Here is a 22,769-nt window from a genome sequence, read left to right as displayed (position 1 = left end):
GATGACTGGCCCCAAAAATGTACGGAAATCTGACCCCATTGGTTGTAAGCAGAAGGGGCCACGCTCCAGTATTGTTTGGTAAAGGCCGGGTTTCTAGATGGTCAACAACGGTATCTTACATGGGTTCCAGCCTAATATCATGTCTACAGAGTTATACCAAGGCCAATCCCTGAGGCTGTGATATAATAACTCTCTCTAGTACACATTGATTCCTCTCACCCCATTTACTTCCGACCAGCACCGGGCACCCGGCGTGCAGCGTGTCCTCATCACCATCACCATTCCTGTGGAGATTCCACCAGAACACTGCTGCATTCTGTACAAGAGGAAAGAAGGTTATAATATATTGTATACTGACTTCTCTATACCACACATATATAATATATACTGCCCTATACCACACATGTATAATATATACCGCCCTATACCACACATGTATAACATATACTGCTCTATATCACACATGAATGATATATATACCGCCCTATATCACAAAAGTATAATATATACCGCTCTATACCACACATGTATAATATATACCGCCCTATATCACACATGCATAATATATACCGCCCTATATCACACATGTATAATATATACTGCCCTATACCACACATGTATAACATATACTGCTCTATATCACACATGTATGATATATATACCGCCCTATATCACAAAAGTATAATATATACCGCCCTATATCACAAAAGTATAATATATACCGCCCTATATCACACATGCATAATATATACCGCCCTATATCACACATGCATAATATATACCGCCCTATGTCACACATGCATAATATATACCCCTCTATATCACACATGCATAACATATACCGACCTATACCACACATGTGTAATATATATCGCCCTATACCACATATGTATCACATATACTGCCCTATACCACACATGTATGATATATACCATCATATACCACACATGTATAATATATACTGACCTATACAACACATAAATAATATATACTGCCTATACCACACATGTATAATATATCGCCCTATATCACACATGTAAAATACATCCTGCTCTATAACACACATGTATAATATATACCGCCCTATATCACACATGTGTAATATATACAGCCCTATACCACACATGTATGATATATACCATCATATACCACACATGTAAAAAATATACCACACATGTATAATATATACCGCCCTATACCACACATGTATACTATATACCACCCTATACCACACATGTATAATATATACCACCCTATATTACACATGTATAATACATACCACCCTATACCACACATGTATAATATATACCGCTCTATACCACACATGTATAATATATACTGCTCTATAACACATGATGTATAATATATACTGCTCTATATTACACATGTATAATATATACCATACAGGTATAATATACACAGCCCTATATTACACATGTATAATATATACCGCCCTATACCACACATGTATAATATATACCGCTCTATACCACACATGTGTAATATATACTGCCCTATACCACACATGTATGATATATACCATACAGATATATTATATACAGCCCTATATTACACATGTATAATATATACCGCCCTATACCACACATGTATAATATATACCGCTCTATACCACACATGTGTAATATATACTGCCCTATACCACACATGTATGATATATACCATCATATACCACAAGTATAATATATTCCTTCATATACCACACATGTATAATATATACTGCTCTATAACACACATATAATATATTCACATACCTTTACAACAGGAGTACTGAAGTTGGCGTATATGAATGCGGTAGATCCTCCCAAGTCTACAGAACTGAGCTGAAATATAGAAGAAGGAATAATGAGTGCATGAGATCCCTCCTCCTCTATAATATATATGATACTTATTACACCCCCAATGTCTCCGCCCACTCATTTATACAGCAGGGCAGGGTCATTCCACTAAGAATAGTGTGGGGGGTGGTGTAGAGAAGCTAATGGGCTATATAGCTCCCTCTGCTGGCGGGGCTAGAGGTGACTTCCAGGGGTTCCCGAGGAATTACCTCTAGATGGAGGCAGTGATCTCAGGAAACAGAAGGGACTTACATAAATCATGAGGGTGGCCATTCTGTTCCCGGTGTTGGTTCGGTACACGGGGCTCTTCCTGGACTGAAGTGAGATGTGTCAGAGAGACAAGACATTAGAACACTTAAAGGGCATGTTCCCAACCAAAAAATGAAGAAACTTTGTATACAGACAATTAAAAATTAATTTGTCTAATGCAGACCTATTTATCACCATGGCAACAGACTACAAACAAACCCAGTGTAGTCTGATCCTGCAGTTACACTCCACCATATCTCTACTTCATCCATGACTGGAACCATATGTCTGATAGAAAGAAGTGTTGCATGCAGCACCCAGGCCTCTATGACATACCGTAGCGTGGTCAAAGTGTGGCTCGTAGTGCCCCCCAATGCCGTAATTGACCACCTGAAGATACTCGGCGTATGGAGCTTTGGCATGTAATCCGGTGGCTGCTGCGATGCGGACGTCCAGATTTTTGATGATTGGGTCAATTGTGTCCTTTAGCCAGGCACTGCAATACACCAGGATAGTTGGCTTCATTGCAGGGTGAATAGAGGGCATTGTTATGGAAGCAGTGAGACTGGCATACCTACCGGGACTGTTTGCCATGTGTAGTGGGGAATATTTTAATCGTGGGCGATTACTGTCTGCTACTGCTATGGGGGAGCACCGTAACTGTCACTGTTACATGGACACTATGGCACTTTGTACCCATGGACTATTTAGCTACAGCCGTTCATCCAGGGTTAAGGTACATCAGAGTGATCTCTGCTGTACCTTAAGGACTGTAGGCTTTGTGCCTTAATTAATTTTTTCAGAAATTATTAATGTTTTATAACTGTTTCTAATTCCTAAGATTTGTCCTCCACCATCCAATACATTGGGAATGACTTTTCTTAAGAGGGGGAGTCTGTAGTAGCCCAAAATTTTTAATTTTGGTTAAAGGTAGCACAACCCGAGTTGAGCTGTATTATTGCTATGCTACAAAATGTGTAATCTGCACTCTTAAAAGATTATGAGTAGAAGAAGACTTCTTGGTCCATCTAGTCCACCCTTGGACTAGCCAGGATGCTGACACTAGGAAGACCTCTCTATTGTCACTGCTGCCCACTAGTGGTGATAACTGGGGACTGCACAATGTTCCATCACCTCTACAACTCCTCCTGGCAGTCTTATACAGGAACCCCAGGGAACCTCATTACCTTTTGCTGATCCTGTACTCCGCCTGCTCCTGCCGGACACCGGAGGCCACCACCGACCGCTGCAGCTGGAGACAGCGTGACACTTTTTTATTACATGCTATGGAGCAGGTGAGTAATAAAAGGTCAAAAATTATTAACTACATTACAGTAAGGGGCATTTCCCATCCTTCATCCAACTTTCCCAGACTCCTGACAGGAGAAGTTATATGAGAGCAGAGATGTACGACTGGCAGCTATGCTGTTCAGGACTGTAGGAAAGCTGGATGATGATATAATTCCAGTTATACTGGATGTCACCCAGCTTTCCATATTACAGATAAGACAAGGCTGAAATGAATTTTACTAGAGGAATGTTTGACAACCATTGCGCTTTTATAGGGCGTTTTATGTTTCCTCCTCATCCTTCTCTCTGTCTGGGGTCACAGCCAAATCTCATGAGCAGCAAGAAAAAAATGGTGGATCCAGACCAACCCGACCTCTAGGAATGAGCAATGAGGAAAGTCCTAGACTACTCCAGAGGAGCTGTGTACACAGCAGAATAGTGAGCACAGCTCTGGAGTATAATACAGGATCAGTAATGTAATGTATGTACACAGTGACCCCACCGGCAGAATAGTGAGTGCAGTTCTGGAGTATAATACAGGATGTAACTCAGGATCAGTAACGTAATGTATGTACACAGTGCCCCCACCAGCAGAATAGTGAGTGCAGCTCTGGAGTATAATACAGGATGTAACTCAGGATCAGTAATGTAATGTATGTACACAGTGACCCCACCAGCAGAATAGTGAGCGCAGCTCTGGAGTATAATACAAGATGTAACTCAGGATCAGTAATGTATGTACACAGTGACCCCACCAGCAGAATAGTGAGTGCAGCTCTGCAGTATAATACAGGATGTAACTCAGGATCAGTAATGTAATGTATGTACACAGTGACCCCACCAGCAGAATAGTGAGTGCAGCTCTGCAGTATAATACAGGATGTAACTCAGGATCAGTAATGTAATGTATGTACACAGTGACCCCACCAGCAGAATAGTGAGTGCAGCTCTGGAGTATAATACAGGATGTAACTCAGGATCAGTAATGTAATGTATGTACACAGTGACCCCACCAGCAGAATAGTGAGCGCAGCTCTGGAGTATAATACAGGATGTAACTCAGGATCAGTAATGTATGTACACAGTGACCCCACCAGCAGAATAGTGAGTGCAGCTCTGCAGTATAATACAGGATGTAACTCAGGATCAGTAATGTAATGTATGTACACAGTGACCCCACCAGCAGAATAGTGAGTGCAGCTCTGGAGAACAATACAGGATGTTGCTCAGGATCAGTACAGGATCAGTAATGTAATGTATGTACACAGTGACCCTACCAGCAGAATAGTGAGTGCAGCTCTGCAGTATAATACAGAATAAATCATGTAAGTGCAGCCCTGGATTATGTTTTGATGGGGTTTGCCCTATCTTCTACTCACCCATGGAGCAGAAAATTTCTTGATCTTTTCTGCCTCGTAGTCGCTGACAAAGTCATGGTAGAGAACAACGTAGGGAGTCAGGTTCACCACCTCCTTCTTCAGGGGATGGAGGATGAGATATGGGCTGCTGTTTGTCTCATAGGAGCACAGGAGTCTTGGATTCTTATAATGAAAGGGCTGAAGAGACAGAGAGAGATGATGGGTGATGGAGGAACCTCTGATAGCAGCTCATACATCACAGTACAGCAGTATGGGCCCTCCCAGTATAGGTGGCCTACACCAGCACGGTTAGAGGGTTTCTCCATGGTGTATCAGTAAGATCAGTGATGTCATCAGATACGGCATCAGGTGACATCACTGGTGCTCAGGTCCCTGGCATATCTGTTATATTGCCTGTACCTGTGTCCCCATGGTCTGGCAGAGCCCCTCGTACAGGTCCCGTGTCCTCAGATGGGTGACGTTCGGCCTCGGCAGACTCGATTCCTCCACTTCTTCTGTAGCCGGAGTCTCATCTAGGATTTGTTCGTATTTGACGATATTCTGAGCCATTCTCATGTTATAAGGATCTATGGAGAAAAATAGAGAGGAGACTCATCGCTCTGCTCATCCTGAGCCTCCTTGTTCATGAATAGAATTCCAGAATTGCAGTTTTGATAGAGGAATACTGTATAGCTGTATAATGTTTTACATGGAATTCATGATGTGGCCAATATTATACCACTTATTCTATTCTTAGAGGAGACAGCGTGATGTATTCTGTTCTCATTCGGTAAATGAAGGGTTAACACAGGGACCATACAGGATACCAGTCTTCTAGAAATAGCGCCACACCTTTCCTTGGTGTGTGATTGTTACTGCAGCCCTGTGCCAATGAAGTAGATGACCTGCACTACCACACATGACCTGAGGACAGGGGTGGCGCCATACTTAAATCAAAATGAGCAGCTTTCCTGCTTGTTGATGGTTTCCATGCATAGATTTGTATTGTAAACACTACATCGCGCAGCAGCGGATCCTATTCCCTGACTATAGACTGGAGGGTGACGCTTCATACAGCACAGAGATGGCGGATTGTTCACATACCGTACAGCAGACACTCCCTGGAGAGGTATAACGCCTGAGACACGTTCCCCGTCTGGAAAAAGAGCAGATTGTCAGAGTGATGCACACCTGACCGCACAGCACAACACATATAACCCATAGACATCCCCTGATATCAGGATACGGCATGTGTGGGGTGAACAAGCAGGGCCGGGACAAGGAGTTTTAGTGTGCTAGGCAGAGAAGGCAAATGGTGCCCCCCAGTGGCCGGGATCCCATAGAAGGCACGGCAACTTATGTTTTCGTACAAAGTACGGCCGTTGTTGCCGATTGCAACAACGGCTGTACATTTACGAAAATATATGTTGTGTGAACATAGCCATACAGTATAATATAATACTACATAGTGCCCACATAATACTGCTATACAGTGTAATATAATACTACCACATAGTGCCTAGATCATATTGCTATACAGTGTAATATAATACTACTACATAGTACCTAGATCATATTGCTATACAGTGTAATATAATACTACCACATAGTGCTAGATCATATTGCTATACAGTGTAATATAATACTGCCACACAAGGGGAGATTTATCAAACTGGTGTAAAGTAGAATTGTCTTAGTTGCAACCAATCAGATTCCACTTTTCATTTCTCAAAAAATCTGTGAGGAATGAAAGGTGGAATCTGATTGGTTGCTAGGGGCAACTAAGATACTTGAGAAACGTTTGCCTGCTGCCAGAAAGCAATCCTGCCCGCCTGCTAGCACCGCTCCCATCCTACAGCGACACCAGCTGGGGCGCTGCCCCGTTGGACGACGAAAGTCTCAGCCAGGCCTCCACTCCGTCCTCCGCTACTCAAGACGGGGAATCCACACCTGGTGCCAGCATCTCGCCGAAACCGGACCGTTCCAGTGCCTCGGACTCAGCCTTCTCTACCGGACGATCCACGTCACCGGAGGGCGGTCCGTATGTAAGTGAAACGACTTTCTTGTCCCCCGTCCCGGGCCTCAAAGTAAAGGACTCGGCCAAGGCTCCAGTGTCCCCCGGTCTGTGGCGGCCTCCAGGGCGTGATTCGCCGCCCCTGCCGCAATGGGTGCTCAGGCGTGGGCCTAAGATTATACAGCTGATCAAGGACATTCAGCAGGCCCTCGCTGTCCTGCCGCCTGCCACTAAAGCTGCGACCGCCATGCCCACTGCGGCACCTGCAGCTCCCACTACAGCAGGGCAGTCCACAGCAGCTAACACTGCCTCTTCCACAGCCGTGGCTAAAGCCACCAACGCTTCTACTACCGTCACCTATAATGCATTGTGGTCACCACTGTCTCCAGCGATGCTTCTGCTCCGGGCCCTCCACGCTTCTACTACCCGTGGGAGAAGAAGAAGCAGAGGAAGGAGAAGGGGCCTAATGAGGTTCCTCCCGCCTCTTCACAATAATTCGCTACAGAGACCAAAGTCCTTAAACTGTTCCTGTTTTGTTGTGGTTCCTGTGTGATTAAGTTCTATGCAACGTTCAAGGTTCGTGCCTGGTCCTCCTGACCAAGTTTCCTTATTATCACCCAGCTATGTGCTGATGGACACTCATTGACCCAAACTGTTCTCTAGTGCCTGTCCCAGAGCCTTTACATGGATGATGGTGTATATTGCCTAAAGAGACTCTACCACACAGAGACACTTATCCATCCCTTCCTAAAGCATTTTCCAGATTATGTGATTGTCAGAGGTTTATTATTGCACTTCAGTATTGCACTTCAGTAGTCAAAAGTCTATTTTCATGTCAGAGTCTTATATATATATTTTCTTACCTCTGAGTAAACAGAAAAGTCATTTAGATAGTCTCAGAGTAAAGTGTGTCTTTTGAAAAAGTATTTTCTCACAGTGTATATTTTCATGTCAGAGTCAGACAGTTTCCTCCTCCTCTGAGTAAAGAAGTCAGCTTACATATTTATATCTATAGCCTCAGAGAAAGTCTATTTTTAAAAAAAAAAAAAAAAGTGTATTTTCTAAAGAGTGTATTTTTCAGAAGAATCTTCTAGTTTCTCCATGTATAGGATTATTATATCTACAGCTGGAAAGAATATTGGAGCCAGTTTTCTTCAGATGTCTTCAGAGTTATGTGAGCCAATCCTCCTCCAGACCTCGCAGTATTTGTTGTCTTTTGTATTTCCTTTCCTTTTGTTTCCAGTGTCTGTTCACCTCTGTCTTGTCCCTACACACCGTAGTTGCTACACATAGTCATAACTAACATTCACACTTGTCCATACATATTGCACCTTGGATACCTTTTCGTGTGTTTGGCCTATTGAGTAATTGTGTTTTATGATTGACTGGTATGAAAGGGAGCTCCCCATGTATGCTTGCTTTTGTTATTTTATTCTTTCTCTTCCAGGTGTCCAAGTCACTTCACACAGACACCCAAGGCAGTACACAGGTCTTCACAGTTCTCTTTCTTCCAGTAGGGTAACTCATTTTCATTGGAAACCTACTGTCAAACTGACTGGAATATTGAGGGTCCTCCGCCAGCAGTTAAGTTGTCCTGGCTTCCATGTCAGATGGTCCATGCACTAACTACCTGTAACCAGAGTACGTTAGGCACCCCTAGGTGAAGTCCTGCCACTAGGGTTTTCTTTCTCTTCATATTTCTCTTGTCACCTGTGCCTTGAGCGTGGGAAACACACATCCGCATATTCACTCACACTAACATTCCTTCCTCTTGTCTTGTTGTCCTGGTCCTCTATGTTCATTCGGCCACATCTACCTCAACTTGTGGTTCGCCGAGGTCGGCTCATTTCTAGTAGGGTGGTATGCAGTGTCCCAGAACAGCCCTTCTAATGCTCGCACTTGTATTATAACCAGTTCTGTTCTGGAAAGCTATGGTCCACTGCAAACTGCGTGTATTGTGTCACCCCTGCAGTATTCAGGTCTGCTATTTCATTCATTTTTTGCATGTATATTCAGGTATCAGTGTCTAATGGTATTATGTCGCCCCCCAGTGTTCAAGTATGGTACTTCTCATGTATATTTCTCTGTATATGCCTAATGGTGTGATGATGCAATGGCTGGATGTCACGTGACTGTGCCCTGCTTCCATGGTAACTCCAATGGTCATCGAGCTTTTGGCTGGGGTTACCATGTGACTTCCTGTTCTACCTCAGTCTATCTCCTGTCCCAGAGGGGATAGGGTGTGTTGCTCTGCTGTTCCTGTGCAGTCTAGTCTTGTTCTCCACCTTCAGGAGACAAGTTCTGTGTTTGTCCTGTCTCCCTGCTAAGAGAGAGGCCTGCGTGTGCTCTGCTGCTCCAGTCCACTGGCTGTGTTCCTGTCTCAAGTCTCAAGATTCTCATCTGGGTGTCGATTCTTCAGTCATTCTTCAGTTCCTCTCATCATCATCTTCTCTAATCATCAACAGCAAGTATTTCATTCAAGTCTCATTCCACCCAGCATCTCATCTTCAGTTTCACTACTACTCCCATCATTCAGCACGTTACTCTCACAGCCTATTGCAGCATCACCCATTACTCTGCTTTATTCAAGTCTGCCTTATTCCCGGTTGCATGCGGAGAGACTGTTGCTACTAGTTACCACCTTTATGTAAATCCAAAAAAATATCACAGAAGAAACTCACACTAGTAAATAGCCAATAATACAAATAGTGGAGTGCAATTAATTAAATCTAAAAAATAGCTTTTATTAATTTAAAGTTAAAATTTCAGTTACAAAGAAATAGACCAGACAATTTTATAAGATAGGTATCCTAGGTAAAATATATCTTACCACTCAACGGTGACTGCTGAGTAGATGGTACCGGAGCGATAGTGGACCATACGGGATGCGTAATCGTCCTGAGCCCCAATGGATTCCACAATGAGCGGCTGAGATCCTCTGGTATAGAGAAATGGAGGACAAAAAACGGGGTGCACACTGTGTAGGAGATAGGACAGCCGATCCCTGACACTGTCCTATTGCACCCTAAAAGTACTGTCCCTCCAGACAGAGCTCTCGCCCTAATAAGGGCGACTCCGCCACACTCGCTCCTAGGGTCCCTAGTTAAACCCTAATACTCACTGGTGGCTGTGTCCCAATGCATTTCATCTCCCGTTAGGGGAATCATCAGGGGATCTAACGAAAAAAGTGCCACGTACAAAACAACAAAGAAGGGTAGAAGCTGCACGTGTGGTGCCAGCTACGCGTATGGTGTTCCCCTATTGATACACAAGACATGCTGGTTTATATGTACAAAACTCCGCCCAGAAAAGGTTGCGGCTACACACTTGATGCAAATCCGTCTCCACCTGGACATCCTAAAAATCGCGCTCTGACATGCTCAACCCCCGCTGTCACAGTCATGTGTTATCTAATATTTCCGGGTCCGAAGAGCATCACGGTCACGTGAGCCTTCGTATCGTAGTTACGTGTGCGTCATGTGATCGCCCGTTTTGGTCACATGTCCGCTGGTCATTCGGTGCACGTCACAGTGGGCTAGTGTAAAGCTGGAACGCACAACCACGTCACCTGAGACGCACACCAATACTGACCAATCGGCCGACAGCACGAACACTAGTATGCTAAGTTTAACAGGTACATATGAATGGTACATACTATGTGTAGCATTGATCCCAATGTAAACGCAGTGTCCTCACATACTGTGATCAGTTATGTTTAACATAACCATATGAATCCAATGAAAGCTAGAGGTGGCGCTATTCCCAATGTCATCACGGTGTCATAACAAAGGGTATAATACTGCCGCATATCAAAATATCTATGACAATTCCTGCTACAGTGTAAATTTACACTGACAGTGAGTAGCAGGGAAAAAACTGTCATAGCGACCACGGAGGACAGTAACCAGACAGAGATAAAGCATGTGTCTCATACGATATGTTTCACAGCGGATATGGTATATGCATATCTAAAGCGCGATAAAATAGGATAGGGGATAAACGGGCGTGTGTGATTTAAACAAAAATAATATTATGTGATAGGTCATGGTTGGTTAGGTCATGATTTAGAAAGGAGTTAACATAGACAAAGATACATATTTCATACTACTCCGAAATTTATAAAAAACAGGCATAGCTGATTTGTTCATTCAAACCCAGAGGGTTGACCGTTTTTAATTTATAAATCCAACGGCATTCTTTTTGGAGGATCACTTTGTCCCAGTCGCCACCACGTCTGGGTGGATGCACTTTTTCAATACCCACAAAGGATATGGCTTTTACATCACCATCATGGACCTCGTTAATATGTTTCGCAATTGGGGTGTTCTCCTTCCTCCTAATATTGCCAACGTGGTCCTGTATTCTTTTTCTAAGCTCCCTTATAGTTTTCCCTACGTACTCACGGGGACACGTACATCTTGCTTTGTAGACTATGCCTCGGGTGCGGCAGCCCACAAAGTCTCTAATTTCAAATTCTTCACCCGTGACTACGGAGGAAAATTTTTTTGTTTTTTGTAAAAATTCACATGCAGAACAAGATCCACATGGAAAACACCCCTTCGGGGGTTTAGGGAGCCAGGTTTCATTCTGTACTGGGACAAAGTGGCTGTGGATTATCCTGTCACCAATACTTCTCCCTTTGCGATAGGTTATCGCAGGGTATGGCGGTATAACTTCCTTAAGGACAGGGTCCATACGCAAAATGTCCCAGTATCTATTAAGGATGGCTCGTACCTCTTTGTGTGCACTGTCATACGTGCCTATCACTCTCATGAGTTCATTACCTCCTTCTTTTCTTTTTGGTATTAAAAGTTCCGATCTCTCTATGCTGGAGGCTACTTCACTCGCTTGAGTGATAACATCATTAGGGTATCCCCTAGTCTGGAAGCGCCGCTGTAATTCATTTCTTTCAGTCTCAAAGTCTGAGCGCGAGGAGCAATTGCGCCTCAGACGTAAAAACTGCCCCTTTGGGATCCCCTTTTTCAGAGAGAAGGGGTGCCAACTCTCCCAGCGGAGCAAGCTGTTTGTCGCAGTACTTTTTCTAAAAATTGTAGTGCTTAGGGACTGATCAGGATTCTTCATGATCTTTACATCCAGGAAATTGATTGTTTTTTTATCAATTTCACTTGTGAACCTCAACCCAATGGGATTGTTGTTCAACCAGATCATGAAATCCTGAAAACCCTCCTTCGAGCCAGTCCACACCAGCATCACGTCATCGATATATCGTGACCAGAAGGGGATGTGATTAGAGTGGATATTATCACTATCCCCAAAGACTATGTGAGCCTCCCACCACCCCAACATCATGTTGGCATACGTTGGGGCGCAGGGGCACCCCATTGCGGTGCCCCTGCGCTGGTGGAAGGCTCTACCAGAGAACACGAAGACGTTGCTGGTTACCACCTTTACAATAAATATACAACTACCGTTGTTTCTGAACCTTGGCATTGGTGTGATAATTGGTGCCCTGACTAAGGACAACGAGGAATCGCATGCCCAGTATTCCCGCATGGTCAGGAGCCCGGTTTCCAGCTGTATTACCCTTGTGCCTACACCGTGACAACCCTATATCCTACAGCTGCCCCGTTTCCTGCCTGTTAGCACCATCTATACTGCGGAGTGGCCCCTAGGGGCTAGGGCATCGCACTTTTACTTTACACCATGTTTGATAAATCTCCCCCATAGAGTCTACATAATACTGCTATACAGTGTAAACTAATACTGCCACATAATACTGCCATACATAATACTAGTGCCTATATAATACTGATATACAGTGTAATATAATGTTACCACATGGTGCCTATATAATACTGCCATACATAATACTAGGGCCCCCATAATACTGCTATACAGTGTTAAGTAATACTGCCATTTAGTGCCTATATAATACTGCTATACAGTGTAAATACTGCCACACAGTGCCTATATAATACTGCTATACAGTGTATTACTGAAGAGTTCTTTAATGGGATGAGTGACATGAAGCTGATGGGTGGATCAGTAAGGATCTGCTCATTCACACGCTGATCTCTGGTTCTATTACACATCACCCTGATCACACTGCTAGAAAACTAATACTGAAACACAGGAATATTCTGCTTGTTGGGGGACAGAAGGGGTTAATGACTTTTTCTGATTATCCCCCCCCCCCCACTATTTCCATCCAAGAATTCCCATGATCCTCTGTTTCCCACACATATATTAAATAGCCAGACAAAGTCCCATCGGGGTAATATAAACTGGAGCTGGAATATACAGCCAGGCTGAGAATTACACAATGTGTCCCTGACCGGGAGACGCCACAACTACGGGGCCCAGTGATGTATACAGAGCTATATACCAGGATGCAGGGTATACGGGGGGACAGGCGGGGAGCGCTTACTCCGTGTTATCATGGGGAGGCCGAGGATACACGTCATATAATGCAACTCATCAAATCATTTTATGGTTTACATCTAAATAGCCGAGTCACTGTGATTATATGTGTATGTGAATGTATGTATATATATATATATATATATACACACAGCGGGTACAATAAGTGTATAATACGCCGCCCACCTACACAAAATGGAGAGATGTAATATTTTTGGTTGGTAACGCCACCTATAGAACATTCCGGATAATCACATTGTTATTCCATGTAATCAGGATTTGGTCACCGACCGACCAGCAGGATTTCTGCCTCTCACAGAGCTGGTAGTTTCTCTATAAGAAGCTCCTCCTACTCTGCCCCCATTACCTGTATATACTGCACCTGTTTCATCTTGTTACCTGTATAATAATCACCTGTCCACACACTCAACCAATCACACTCCAACCTCTCCACCATGGTCAAGACCAAAAACTGTCTGAGGACACCAGAGATAAAACTGTAGACCTGCACAAGGCTGGGAGGGGCTACAGGACAATAGGCAAGCAGCTTGGTGAGAAGGCAACAATTGTTGGCGCAATTATTAGAAAGCGGAAGAAACACAAGATGACTGTCAATCTGGGGCTCCATGCAAGATCTCACCTCGTGGGGTAGGGATGATTCTTAAAAAGGTCAGGAATCAGCCCAGAACTACACGGGAGGAGCTGGTCACTGACCTGAAGAGAGTGCTGGAATCACAGTCTCATAGATTACTATTAGTAGCACACTACATCGTCATGGATTATAATCCTGCAGGGATACAAGCCCCTCCCCCCCCTGCTCACACCAGCACATGTCCAATGTGTGAGGTCACCAATGACCATCTGGATTATCCCGAGAAGACACGAGAGAAAGTCATGTGGTCAGATGAGACTATAATAGAACTTTTTGGTATCAACTCTACTCTCTGTGTTTGGAGGAAGAAGGATGAGTACAACCCCAAGAACACAGTCCCAACCGTGAGGCATGGGGGGGTATCATTCTTTTGGGGGGACAGGGCGACTGCACCGTATGAAGGGAGGATGGAACCGTGTAGAAAGAGGTAGTTGTAGCTGAGCTTGGAAAGTTGAGAGTAGAGAAGAAGAGTTTGTTGAGGGAGTCCTAACCCAATGTAGCAATGTACTCTGCCGAAACTTAAGAGAATACTTGTAGAGTCAGAAGTTTCTTGTACCCGTGTATAGACTTTGGTCTGACCACCTTGTGCCCTACAGCGTCGAGTGACCCATCCTAATAGGGTGATACAAGCCCCAGTTGTGGTTATCTGGGTGAAGCTAAGCTCCCAGAGGTGTCCCAGTTACCTGCACTGTGAGATAGTATACGTAGACCTTCCTTGGTAGCTTTGTTCTATCCAGGCTAATTCCTCTTGTGTTTCAGGATACTGCCCTGCACCTTTTAGACTGGTTCACGACGTGGGCTAGGATGTTCCCAGACTATTCTCCCTTTGTAGTGTTTAGCACTGCATTATAGATATAGTAGGAATACTGAAAGAACTGGTTGTCTCTAGCTGCATCTGCATACACACGTGTCTTAGACTCAACTTTACTGAACTGAATTCACTTTGGTCCTGGACAAAGGTCCTGGCATAAGCCAGGCCCTGGCTTGGCTACAGCAGGGACGCTTGGTCTGTGTGTCTTGCTCCCCAAGAATCTGGATAAGACTACACTGTACTTTTTCCACCAAGTAACTAACTTCTACAGGGGCTAAGTGATCTACCCTGTGAGTGGTGGGAAGGAGTGTGTGCAGAAGAAAGATAATAGGCTGAGAGTAGAGAGCACCTCCTATTGGACAATAAGAACACATGGTACATAGAAAACAGTAACACATTGCCTTCCTCAGCTATGCAATACATAAGAACACACAAATAAAAATACTGACATCTAGTGGTGAAACTATAAAAATACCTTCATCACCACTTAACCTGGAGAAAGAAGCTTTTGCGACAGGTGCATAAGAGAAGAAAAGGAACACCAGTGGTGGGACATGTATATCAGGATGTTAGCTGTTCCTCCCCCTCTTACACACTGGTTACTATGGGTACACAGCTGGGCAGGCGCCTCCTCCACATTGTAAGCCATTCTGTGAGCCAGGACGTTGTTAGAGGTCGGGTTGGTTCGGATCCATCATCCTCCATGATGACGCAGCTTTTTCCTTTTGCTCATAAAATCTGGCTGTGACCCCAGAGAGAGCGGAGGATGAGGAGGAGAATGGGGGGGGGGGGACCTGCTAGAGAGGATCAGACACACAGAAATGGACACGGCCATTGCTTACTCTATACTGATCACTAGTTATATTCTGTATTATACTCCAGAGCTGCACTCACACTTCTGCAGGCTTCAGAGGTGAACTCTCCTAACATGCTCTGGATTTTTAGTGCCCCCTGTACAGCGCCCCCTCTGGCCACAGAATGTCTCAAAGCAAGTATCCTACTACATTCATCCCCTCTACTGTCTACATAGACAACAATCCCCCTGCATACCTGGGGGCCCCTATTTCCCTCCCAGGTCTTCATCTCCCACCTTGCCCTGTCCCCCTAGCCACCTCTTGATGCCCTAGACCACCAGGGATGTCATCAATAATCCCATCACTGACCTAGACCACCAGGGATGTTATCAATAATCCCATCACTGACCTAGACCACCAGGACTGTTATCAATAACCCCATTACTGCCCTAGACCACCAGGGATGTTTTCAATAATCCGATCACTGACCTAGACCACCAGGACTGTTATCAATAATCCCATTACTGCCCTAGACCACCAGGGATGATGCTAATAATCCCATCACTGCCCTAGACCACCAGGGATGTTATCAATAATCCCATCACTATCCTAGACCACCAGGGATGTTATCAATGATCCCATCACTGCCCTAGACCACCAGGGATGTTATCAATAATCCCATCACTGACCTAGACCACCAGGGATGTTATCAATGATCACATCACTGCCCTAGACCACCAGGGATGATACTAATAATCCCATCATTGACCTAGACCACCAGGGATGTTATCAATGATCCCATCACTGCCCTAGACCACCAGGGAGGATACTAATAATCCCACCACTGCCCTAGACCACCAGGGATGATACTTATAATCCCATCACTGCCCTAGACCACCAGGGATGTTATCAATAATCCCATCACTGCCCTAAACCACCAGGGATGATACTAATAATCCCATCATTGACCTAGACCACCAGGGATCTTATACCCTGCAGATTCACCATTGGTGCCAAAGATGAAGAACTCCTTAAAGTATCGGCTCTGCAGACAAGCAGTAGACTGTGCTGATCTCTGCGCAGATCCTGTGTCAGTCCCACAATGTCTGACTTGTGGTAAGGCTGGAAGATCTGTAATGAATTATAAAGATTCCCGCTTCCCTTCCCCGACCACAGGCTGGAAATGAGGATCAGGCGGAGCTGCTGGAAACTAATGGCTGGAACAGGCGGAGGAGCGGCGGAGCGGAGCGTGGGGGTCAGAGGATTGTCACTCACCTTATAGTAGGAAAAGGCTAAATAATCCAGAGCTTCTTCCAGGGAGCCCTGGTCCTCCATTAGCCATCTCCCATAGGAATCCCGGTACATGGTGACCGCCTCCTCCAGCCATGGGATAGAGTGGTAGAAGTCCTCCATGTCATAGGCCACCTGAGGGGTACAGAGCACAAGGCATCATGGGAGAATGGCAGATGGTATATGGTGAGAAATCAGCAGCTTAACAGTTAAAGGGGTTGTTCACCAAAACATTTCTTCTTTCAAATAAACTGGTGTCAGAAAGTGCCAGATTTGTAATTTACTTCTATTCTCCACTCTTCCAGTATTTATCAGCTGCTGTATGTCCTGCAGGAAGAGGTGTATTCTTTCCAGTCTGACACAGTGCTCTCTGCTGCCATCTCTGTCCATGTCAGGAACTGTCCAGAGCAGCAGCAAATTCTCACAAAAAAAAACGTCTCCTGCTCTCCAGACTGGAAAGAATAAACCACTTCCTGCAGGACATACAGCAGCTGATAAGTACCAGAAGACGAGATTTTTTAATAGAAGTAAATTACAAATCTCTGGCACTTTCTGGCACCAGTTGATATAAAAAAAATAAAGAATTTTGGGATTTTATTGAAATGTTCATTTCCCTTGTCCCCCCATGGAGACGTCTCACCTCCACCTTGCTTCTCACACATGTTCTCCATTATTAGGAGGTCGGCCGCATATCAGTTCCAGATGTTCAGACCACTGAGCGAATCTGATCCATATAGGGTCCAGTTACATGAATGAGGGGACTCGTAGACGTGAGGAGGAACACATGGGGGTTTTATTTTTATTTCCAACCAGGATAAAGGTACAAAATTCTCACCGATATTGGAACCCTCTAAACGCTGTTGGTGACATCTCTGTGGGGCACTTTATGGCTCAGAGCGGAGGGGGCGCTCTACCTCCTCTACACGGAGAGAAGAAGTAATCTCTGCTTAGTCCTGGACCCTCGTGAAAATTTGTATTGACCCCTTCCTCTCCCCCTAGATCATCAGGGTGACTTGAAGTATTATCATCTCCTTTACCCTAGACCACCAGGGATGCAAGTATAAACCTCTCTATAACCCTAGACCACCAAAGACAAATAAAAAACCTTCCTTTACCCTAGGCCACCAGGGATGAAAGCATAAACCCCTCCATTACCCTAGACCATCAGGGAGGAAAGCATGAACCCATCCATTACCCTAGACCACCAGGGAGGAAAGCATGAACCCATCCATTACCCTAGACCAGCAGGGATGAAAGCATGAACCCATCCATTACCCTAGACCACCAGGGATGAAAGCATGAACCCATCCATTACCCTAGACAAACAGGGATGAAAGCATAAACCCCTCCATTACCCTAGACCACCAGGGAGGAAAGCATGAACCCATCCATTACCCTAGACCACCAGGGATGAAAGCATGAACCCATCCATTACCCTAGACCACCAGGGATGAAAGCATAAACCCCTCCATTACCCTAGACCACCAGGGATGAAAGCATAAACCCCTCCATTACCCTAGACCACCAGGGATGAAAGCATAAACCCCTCCATTACCCTAGACCACCAGGGAGGAAAGCATGAACCCATCCATTACCCTAGACCACCAGGGATGAAAGCATGAACCCATCCATTACCCTAGACCACCAGGGATGAAAGCATGAACCCATCCATTACCCTAGACCACCAGGGCTGAGAGCATGAACCCATCCATTACCCTAGACCACCAGGGATGCAAATATAAACATCTCTATGACCCTAGACCACCAAAGACACAAATTAAAACCCCTCCATTACCCTAGACCACCAGGGCAAACAATATTTAAGAAAAAACCCCAATAATAGAACTCCTTAGATCAGAGCCATATTGGTTAATAAAAAATGAGACCCTCAGAAGCAGAGCCAGATTATACCATGGCCAGTTGTGGCACTACGTGGTGATATTACATAGATACTATTAAGCTGTATGAGTACTGTATGTAACTGATGTAAATAACAAGTGAGCACTATATGGTTCTCTTAGCTAGCACTTGTATTTATTAGACTTGTGGACATGTGGTATCCCACTGTTAGTGTCTCTTATGCGCCTGTCAAAAAGTTCTCAGTTTTAGTGTTAGTGTCTCTTATGCACCTGTCAAAAAGTTCTCAGGTTTCCCCACTAGGTGTCAGTGTTTTATATATTTATATGTCTTTCTATGCACAGCTGAAGGAAACAATGGGTTAATGTTTATCTGTACCATGTGTTTTGTGCTGACCATTAGGAGATCTTTTCTACCTATCCTCTCTATCCTTGCTCTCTACACACACACCCCGATAGGAGGAGTTAGCTCCATATGGGAGGAAGTGAGTTGGTCAGTTCAGACTAGTCCCTAATGTGAACAGATGCAGTTAGAAATGGAGAGTTAATTTCCAGCAACTACTACTTATACAGTCCAGTGCTAAGCACCACTAAGGGAGCGTAGCCACCAAAGAATACACTAGCCCATGCCTGGAACACGTATAAAAAGTGCAGGGCAGACTCCTGATATGAGAGGAGCTGATCTCAGTAGGGCAAAGCTACCGTAAAGTAAAGGTCTGCGTATCCTACTGCGCAGTGCAGGTAACTGGGACACCTCAGACACCTAGCTACACCCAGATAACCGTGTCTGGGGCTCGTGCTACCCACCTAGGACAGGTTCTCTGATACTAGGGGGCAGAAGGCGGTCAGACACAGTCGAAACATGAGTATCACTTCACTACTAAAGATATCTACCAAGGTTCTGGGAGAGTACAAGGCTACGTTGGGTTTAGGGCTCCTCTGGCAAACTCCTCTTCTCTCTACCTTCTACAAGCACTACTACACCTATTTCTCCTATTCTTTTCAAGCACTTGCCTCAAGCACTAAGTCAAGCACTCAAGTTAGTGTCCAAGATTTCTACTGTCTGGGAAACATGTACTGTTAACCTGCAAAAGCTCTACAATAAAGTTGTTCCATTTTTCTACCAAACGCACAGGACTCTGTCTATCTCTACTTGCACCTGCACACACACCACCGCACACCTTGGGTTATTTTTCCTCCTTATGTGGGTTGCAGTAGCAACAATCCGGGTGGGTCAGTTGCCACTCCAGGTTACCGTAACAAGAACCCAAGGGCTCGGGAGAAGACAGGACATTCTGGAGAGGCATGACCACAATGGGCACTTGGAGGGTATGTGATACCTTGCCAATATGGAAGCAGTCATCTGCCGACATACTGGAGTCCTGGTCCGGCTTGTACAGGACACGAAGCTGAGAACTGGGTCCTCTCTGGAAAACTCCTCTGGTCAAACCCTTCACATTCAGGGAGTAGACATCTTGTAGCCTCATCAGAGCTTTGGCCGCTCCGGCAACATCTTCAAGCACTGGAAGCTTCTCCTCCATCTTCTCATATCCATCCTTCAGCACTGAGGGGAGAGGTGAGGAGACAATGACGGTTTGGGTCACTAATACTGAGAGGAGAGGTGAGGGGACAGTGACGGTATGGGTCACTAACACTGAGAGGAGACAATGACGGTATAGGTCACTAACACTGAGAGGAGAGGTGAGGGGACAGTGACGGTATGGGTCACTAACACTGAGAGGAGACAATGACGGTATAGGTCACTAACACTGAGAGGTGAGGGGACAGTGACAGGATGGGTCAGTAGCACTAAGGGGAGAGGTGAGGAGACAATGACGGTATAGGTCACTAACACTGAGAGGAGAGGTGAGGGGACAGTGACGGTATGGGTCACTAACACTGAGAGGAGAGGTGACGGGACAGTGACGGTTTGGGTCACTAACACTGAGAGGAGAGAAGAGGGGACAGTGACGGTATGGGTCACTAACACTGAGAGGAGAGGAGACAATGACAGTATAGGTCACTAACACTGAGAGGTGAGGGGACAGTGACAGTATGGGTCAGTAGCACTAAGGGGAGAGGTGAGGAGACAATGAGGGTATAGGTCACTAACACTGAGAGGAGAGGTGAGGGGACAGTGACGGTATGGGTCAGTAGCACTGAGGGGAGAGGTGAGGGGACAGTGACGGTATGGGTCACTAACACTGAGAGGAGAGAAGAGGGGACAGTGACGGTATGGGTCAGTAGCACTGAGGGGAGAGGTGAGAAGACAGTGATGGAGGAGAGGACACTGAGAGGAGAGGAGACAACTATGGTATAGGTCGGTAGCAGTGAGAGGAGAGGTGAGGAGACAATGACGGTATGGGCCAGTAGCACTGAGAGGAGAGGTGGGGGAGGGGGGAGAGACAATCATGGTATGGGTCAGTGGCAGGGCCGTATTTACCACTAGGCACCCGTGGTCCGGTGCCTAGGGCAGCACCTTGCAGGGGGGCAGCACCAGGGAGCAGGGGGACAGAAAAAACAACATTTTTTGTTTTTATTTTTTTAGATTCCCTCCTCCCGTTCAGACTTGCCAGTAAATCTGGTGTCTTTTCCAGGGGTGTGGGGGGTGTGGTGGTATTGGTCAGGTCTGGTATCGCCAATTGGTGAGTGAGGATGGGGCGTCTTCAGGTTTAGTGCCTAGGGCAGCAGCAGCTGGTAATACAGCCCTGGTCAGTGGCACTAAGCGAAGAGTAGTCATTCAGTACCCATACAATACTTATATAATACTAATACAGCCATTCAGTAACCAAATAACACTGCCACACAATGCCCATATAATACTGAAATATAGTACCTAAATAATACCGCCGTACAATACCCATATAATACAGTCATGTAGTACCCAAATAACACCGCCATACAACCCCCAAAATAATACCTCAACATACTATACAATGCCCACATTACACTGTCATAAAGCTTTCACTAAGTAGGCCATATATTGCACAAATAGTGTCCACATAATACCACCATACAATGTGTCCCTATCGAAGGTTAATAGTAAGGCGGTTGGTGTTTTTTTCCTAACTTTCACTCTCTAATAGGTGGCGTCATATAATTCAGGAACAGCGGGCAGAGATGTCGCACCCCTCCTGTACACGGCTCCTATAGACCACAGGTTGTTACCTCTGACGTTCTCATTGTTCTCCAGATTGTTGACCACGTTCATCCACTCGGACTGCAGTCTCTTTATCAGGGTGAAGGCAGAGACGGGGTCAGACACTGGATTGGCGGTCGTATGGTGGAGGGCGCTGACTTTATTGTAGAACCTGGGAATAGACAATGGATGAATAGTATACAGGATATTGATTCCTATGGAGGAAACATAATAATTCTGAGAAACGTCATCTGCAAAGGGTTAAGTGATAGACTGGGATCTGCGGCTCCTCTGACTTCAGATATTAGGAATCTGCGATGACTCATATGGCCACAGATCTACACAGCGGGATTATTCACCCAGTATATATACAGTATAATAAGACAATGGCGGGGGAACCTCTAAAGTGAGTCAGGATCAGTGGAGGGCGCTGAGGCGAAGCAATAGGTGGCGGCACCCTGGACATGATGGAAATTATACCACCGCTATCTATGCAAACTCACAAAGAAATTTCTGGAGAATGTTCCTGAAAACTTTATAATCAGTGAAGGAAATACAGATAATGCCACCAGTCATCTGGACTCTGGAGTATAGGACCATAACTAGTCCCCTGGATTCTGAGGTGTATAGTAAGACCATGACTGGTCATTTGGATTCTGGAGTGTATAGTAGGACCATAACTGGTCATCTGGATTCTGGGGTGTATAGTAGGACCATAACTGGTCACCTGGATTCTGGGGTGTATAGTAGGACCATAACTGGTCACCTGGATTCTGGGGTGTATAGTAGGATTGTGAATGGTCATCTGAATTTCGGGGTGTATAGTAGCACCATGATTAGATGTCTGGATTGTGGAGTCTACAGTAGGACCATGACTAAATACCTGGATTCTTGGGTGTATAGTAGGACCGTGACTGGACACTTGGATTCTTGGGTGTATAGTAGGACCATGACTGGACACCTGGATGATAGGGTATATAGTAGGACCATGACTGGACACCTGGATGATGGGGTATATAGTTGGACCATGACTGGACACCTGGATACTGGGGTATATAGTAGGACCATGACTGGACACC

General features: G+C 45.2%; 1 protein-coding gene across 3 annotated transcripts in view; it reads right to left on the bottom strand.

Moving 5' to 3' along the window:
• P4HA3 (prolyl 4-hydroxylase subunit alpha 3) overlaps positions 1–22,769 on the bottom strand; it is a 33,277-nt gene that overhangs the window by 2,912 nt on the left and 7,596 nt on the right. For all 3 annotated transcript variants that reach the window (XM_069969513.1, XM_069969514.1, XM_069969515.1), the window contains exons 2-12: positions 21,720–21,862; positions 19,892–20,115; positions 16,681–16,830; positions 5,858–5,909; positions 5,174–5,340; positions 4,775–4,951; positions 3,293–3,357; positions 2,442–2,601; positions 2,109–2,171; positions 1,773–1,841; positions 220–316 (exon numbers count right to left, since the gene is read on the bottom strand). In XM_069969513.1, coding sequence (XP_069825614.1) covers positions 220–316; positions 1,773–1,841; positions 2,109–2,171; positions 2,442–2,601; positions 3,293–3,357; positions 4,775–4,951; positions 5,174–5,340; positions 5,858–5,909; positions 16,681–16,830; positions 19,892–20,115; positions 21,720–21,862 — 1,367 coding nt within the window. The remainder of the gene's footprint in view (positions 1–219; positions 317–1,772; positions 1,842–2,108; positions 2,172–2,441; positions 2,602–3,292; positions 3,358–4,774; positions 4,952–5,173; positions 5,341–5,857; positions 5,910–16,680; positions 16,831–19,891; positions 20,116–21,719; positions 21,863–22,769) is intronic.

This window comes from Dendropsophus ebraccatus, chromosome 5 (assembly GCF_027789765.1).
Source record: "Dendropsophus ebraccatus isolate aDenEbr1 chromosome 5, aDenEbr1.pat, whole genome shotgun sequence".
Taxonomy (NCBI): domain Eukaryota; kingdom Metazoa; phylum Chordata; class Amphibia; order Anura; family Hylidae; genus Dendropsophus; species Dendropsophus ebraccatus.
Note: the sequence above shows the minus strand (reverse complement) of the source record. Positions and strands in the feature narration are given on the sequence as shown.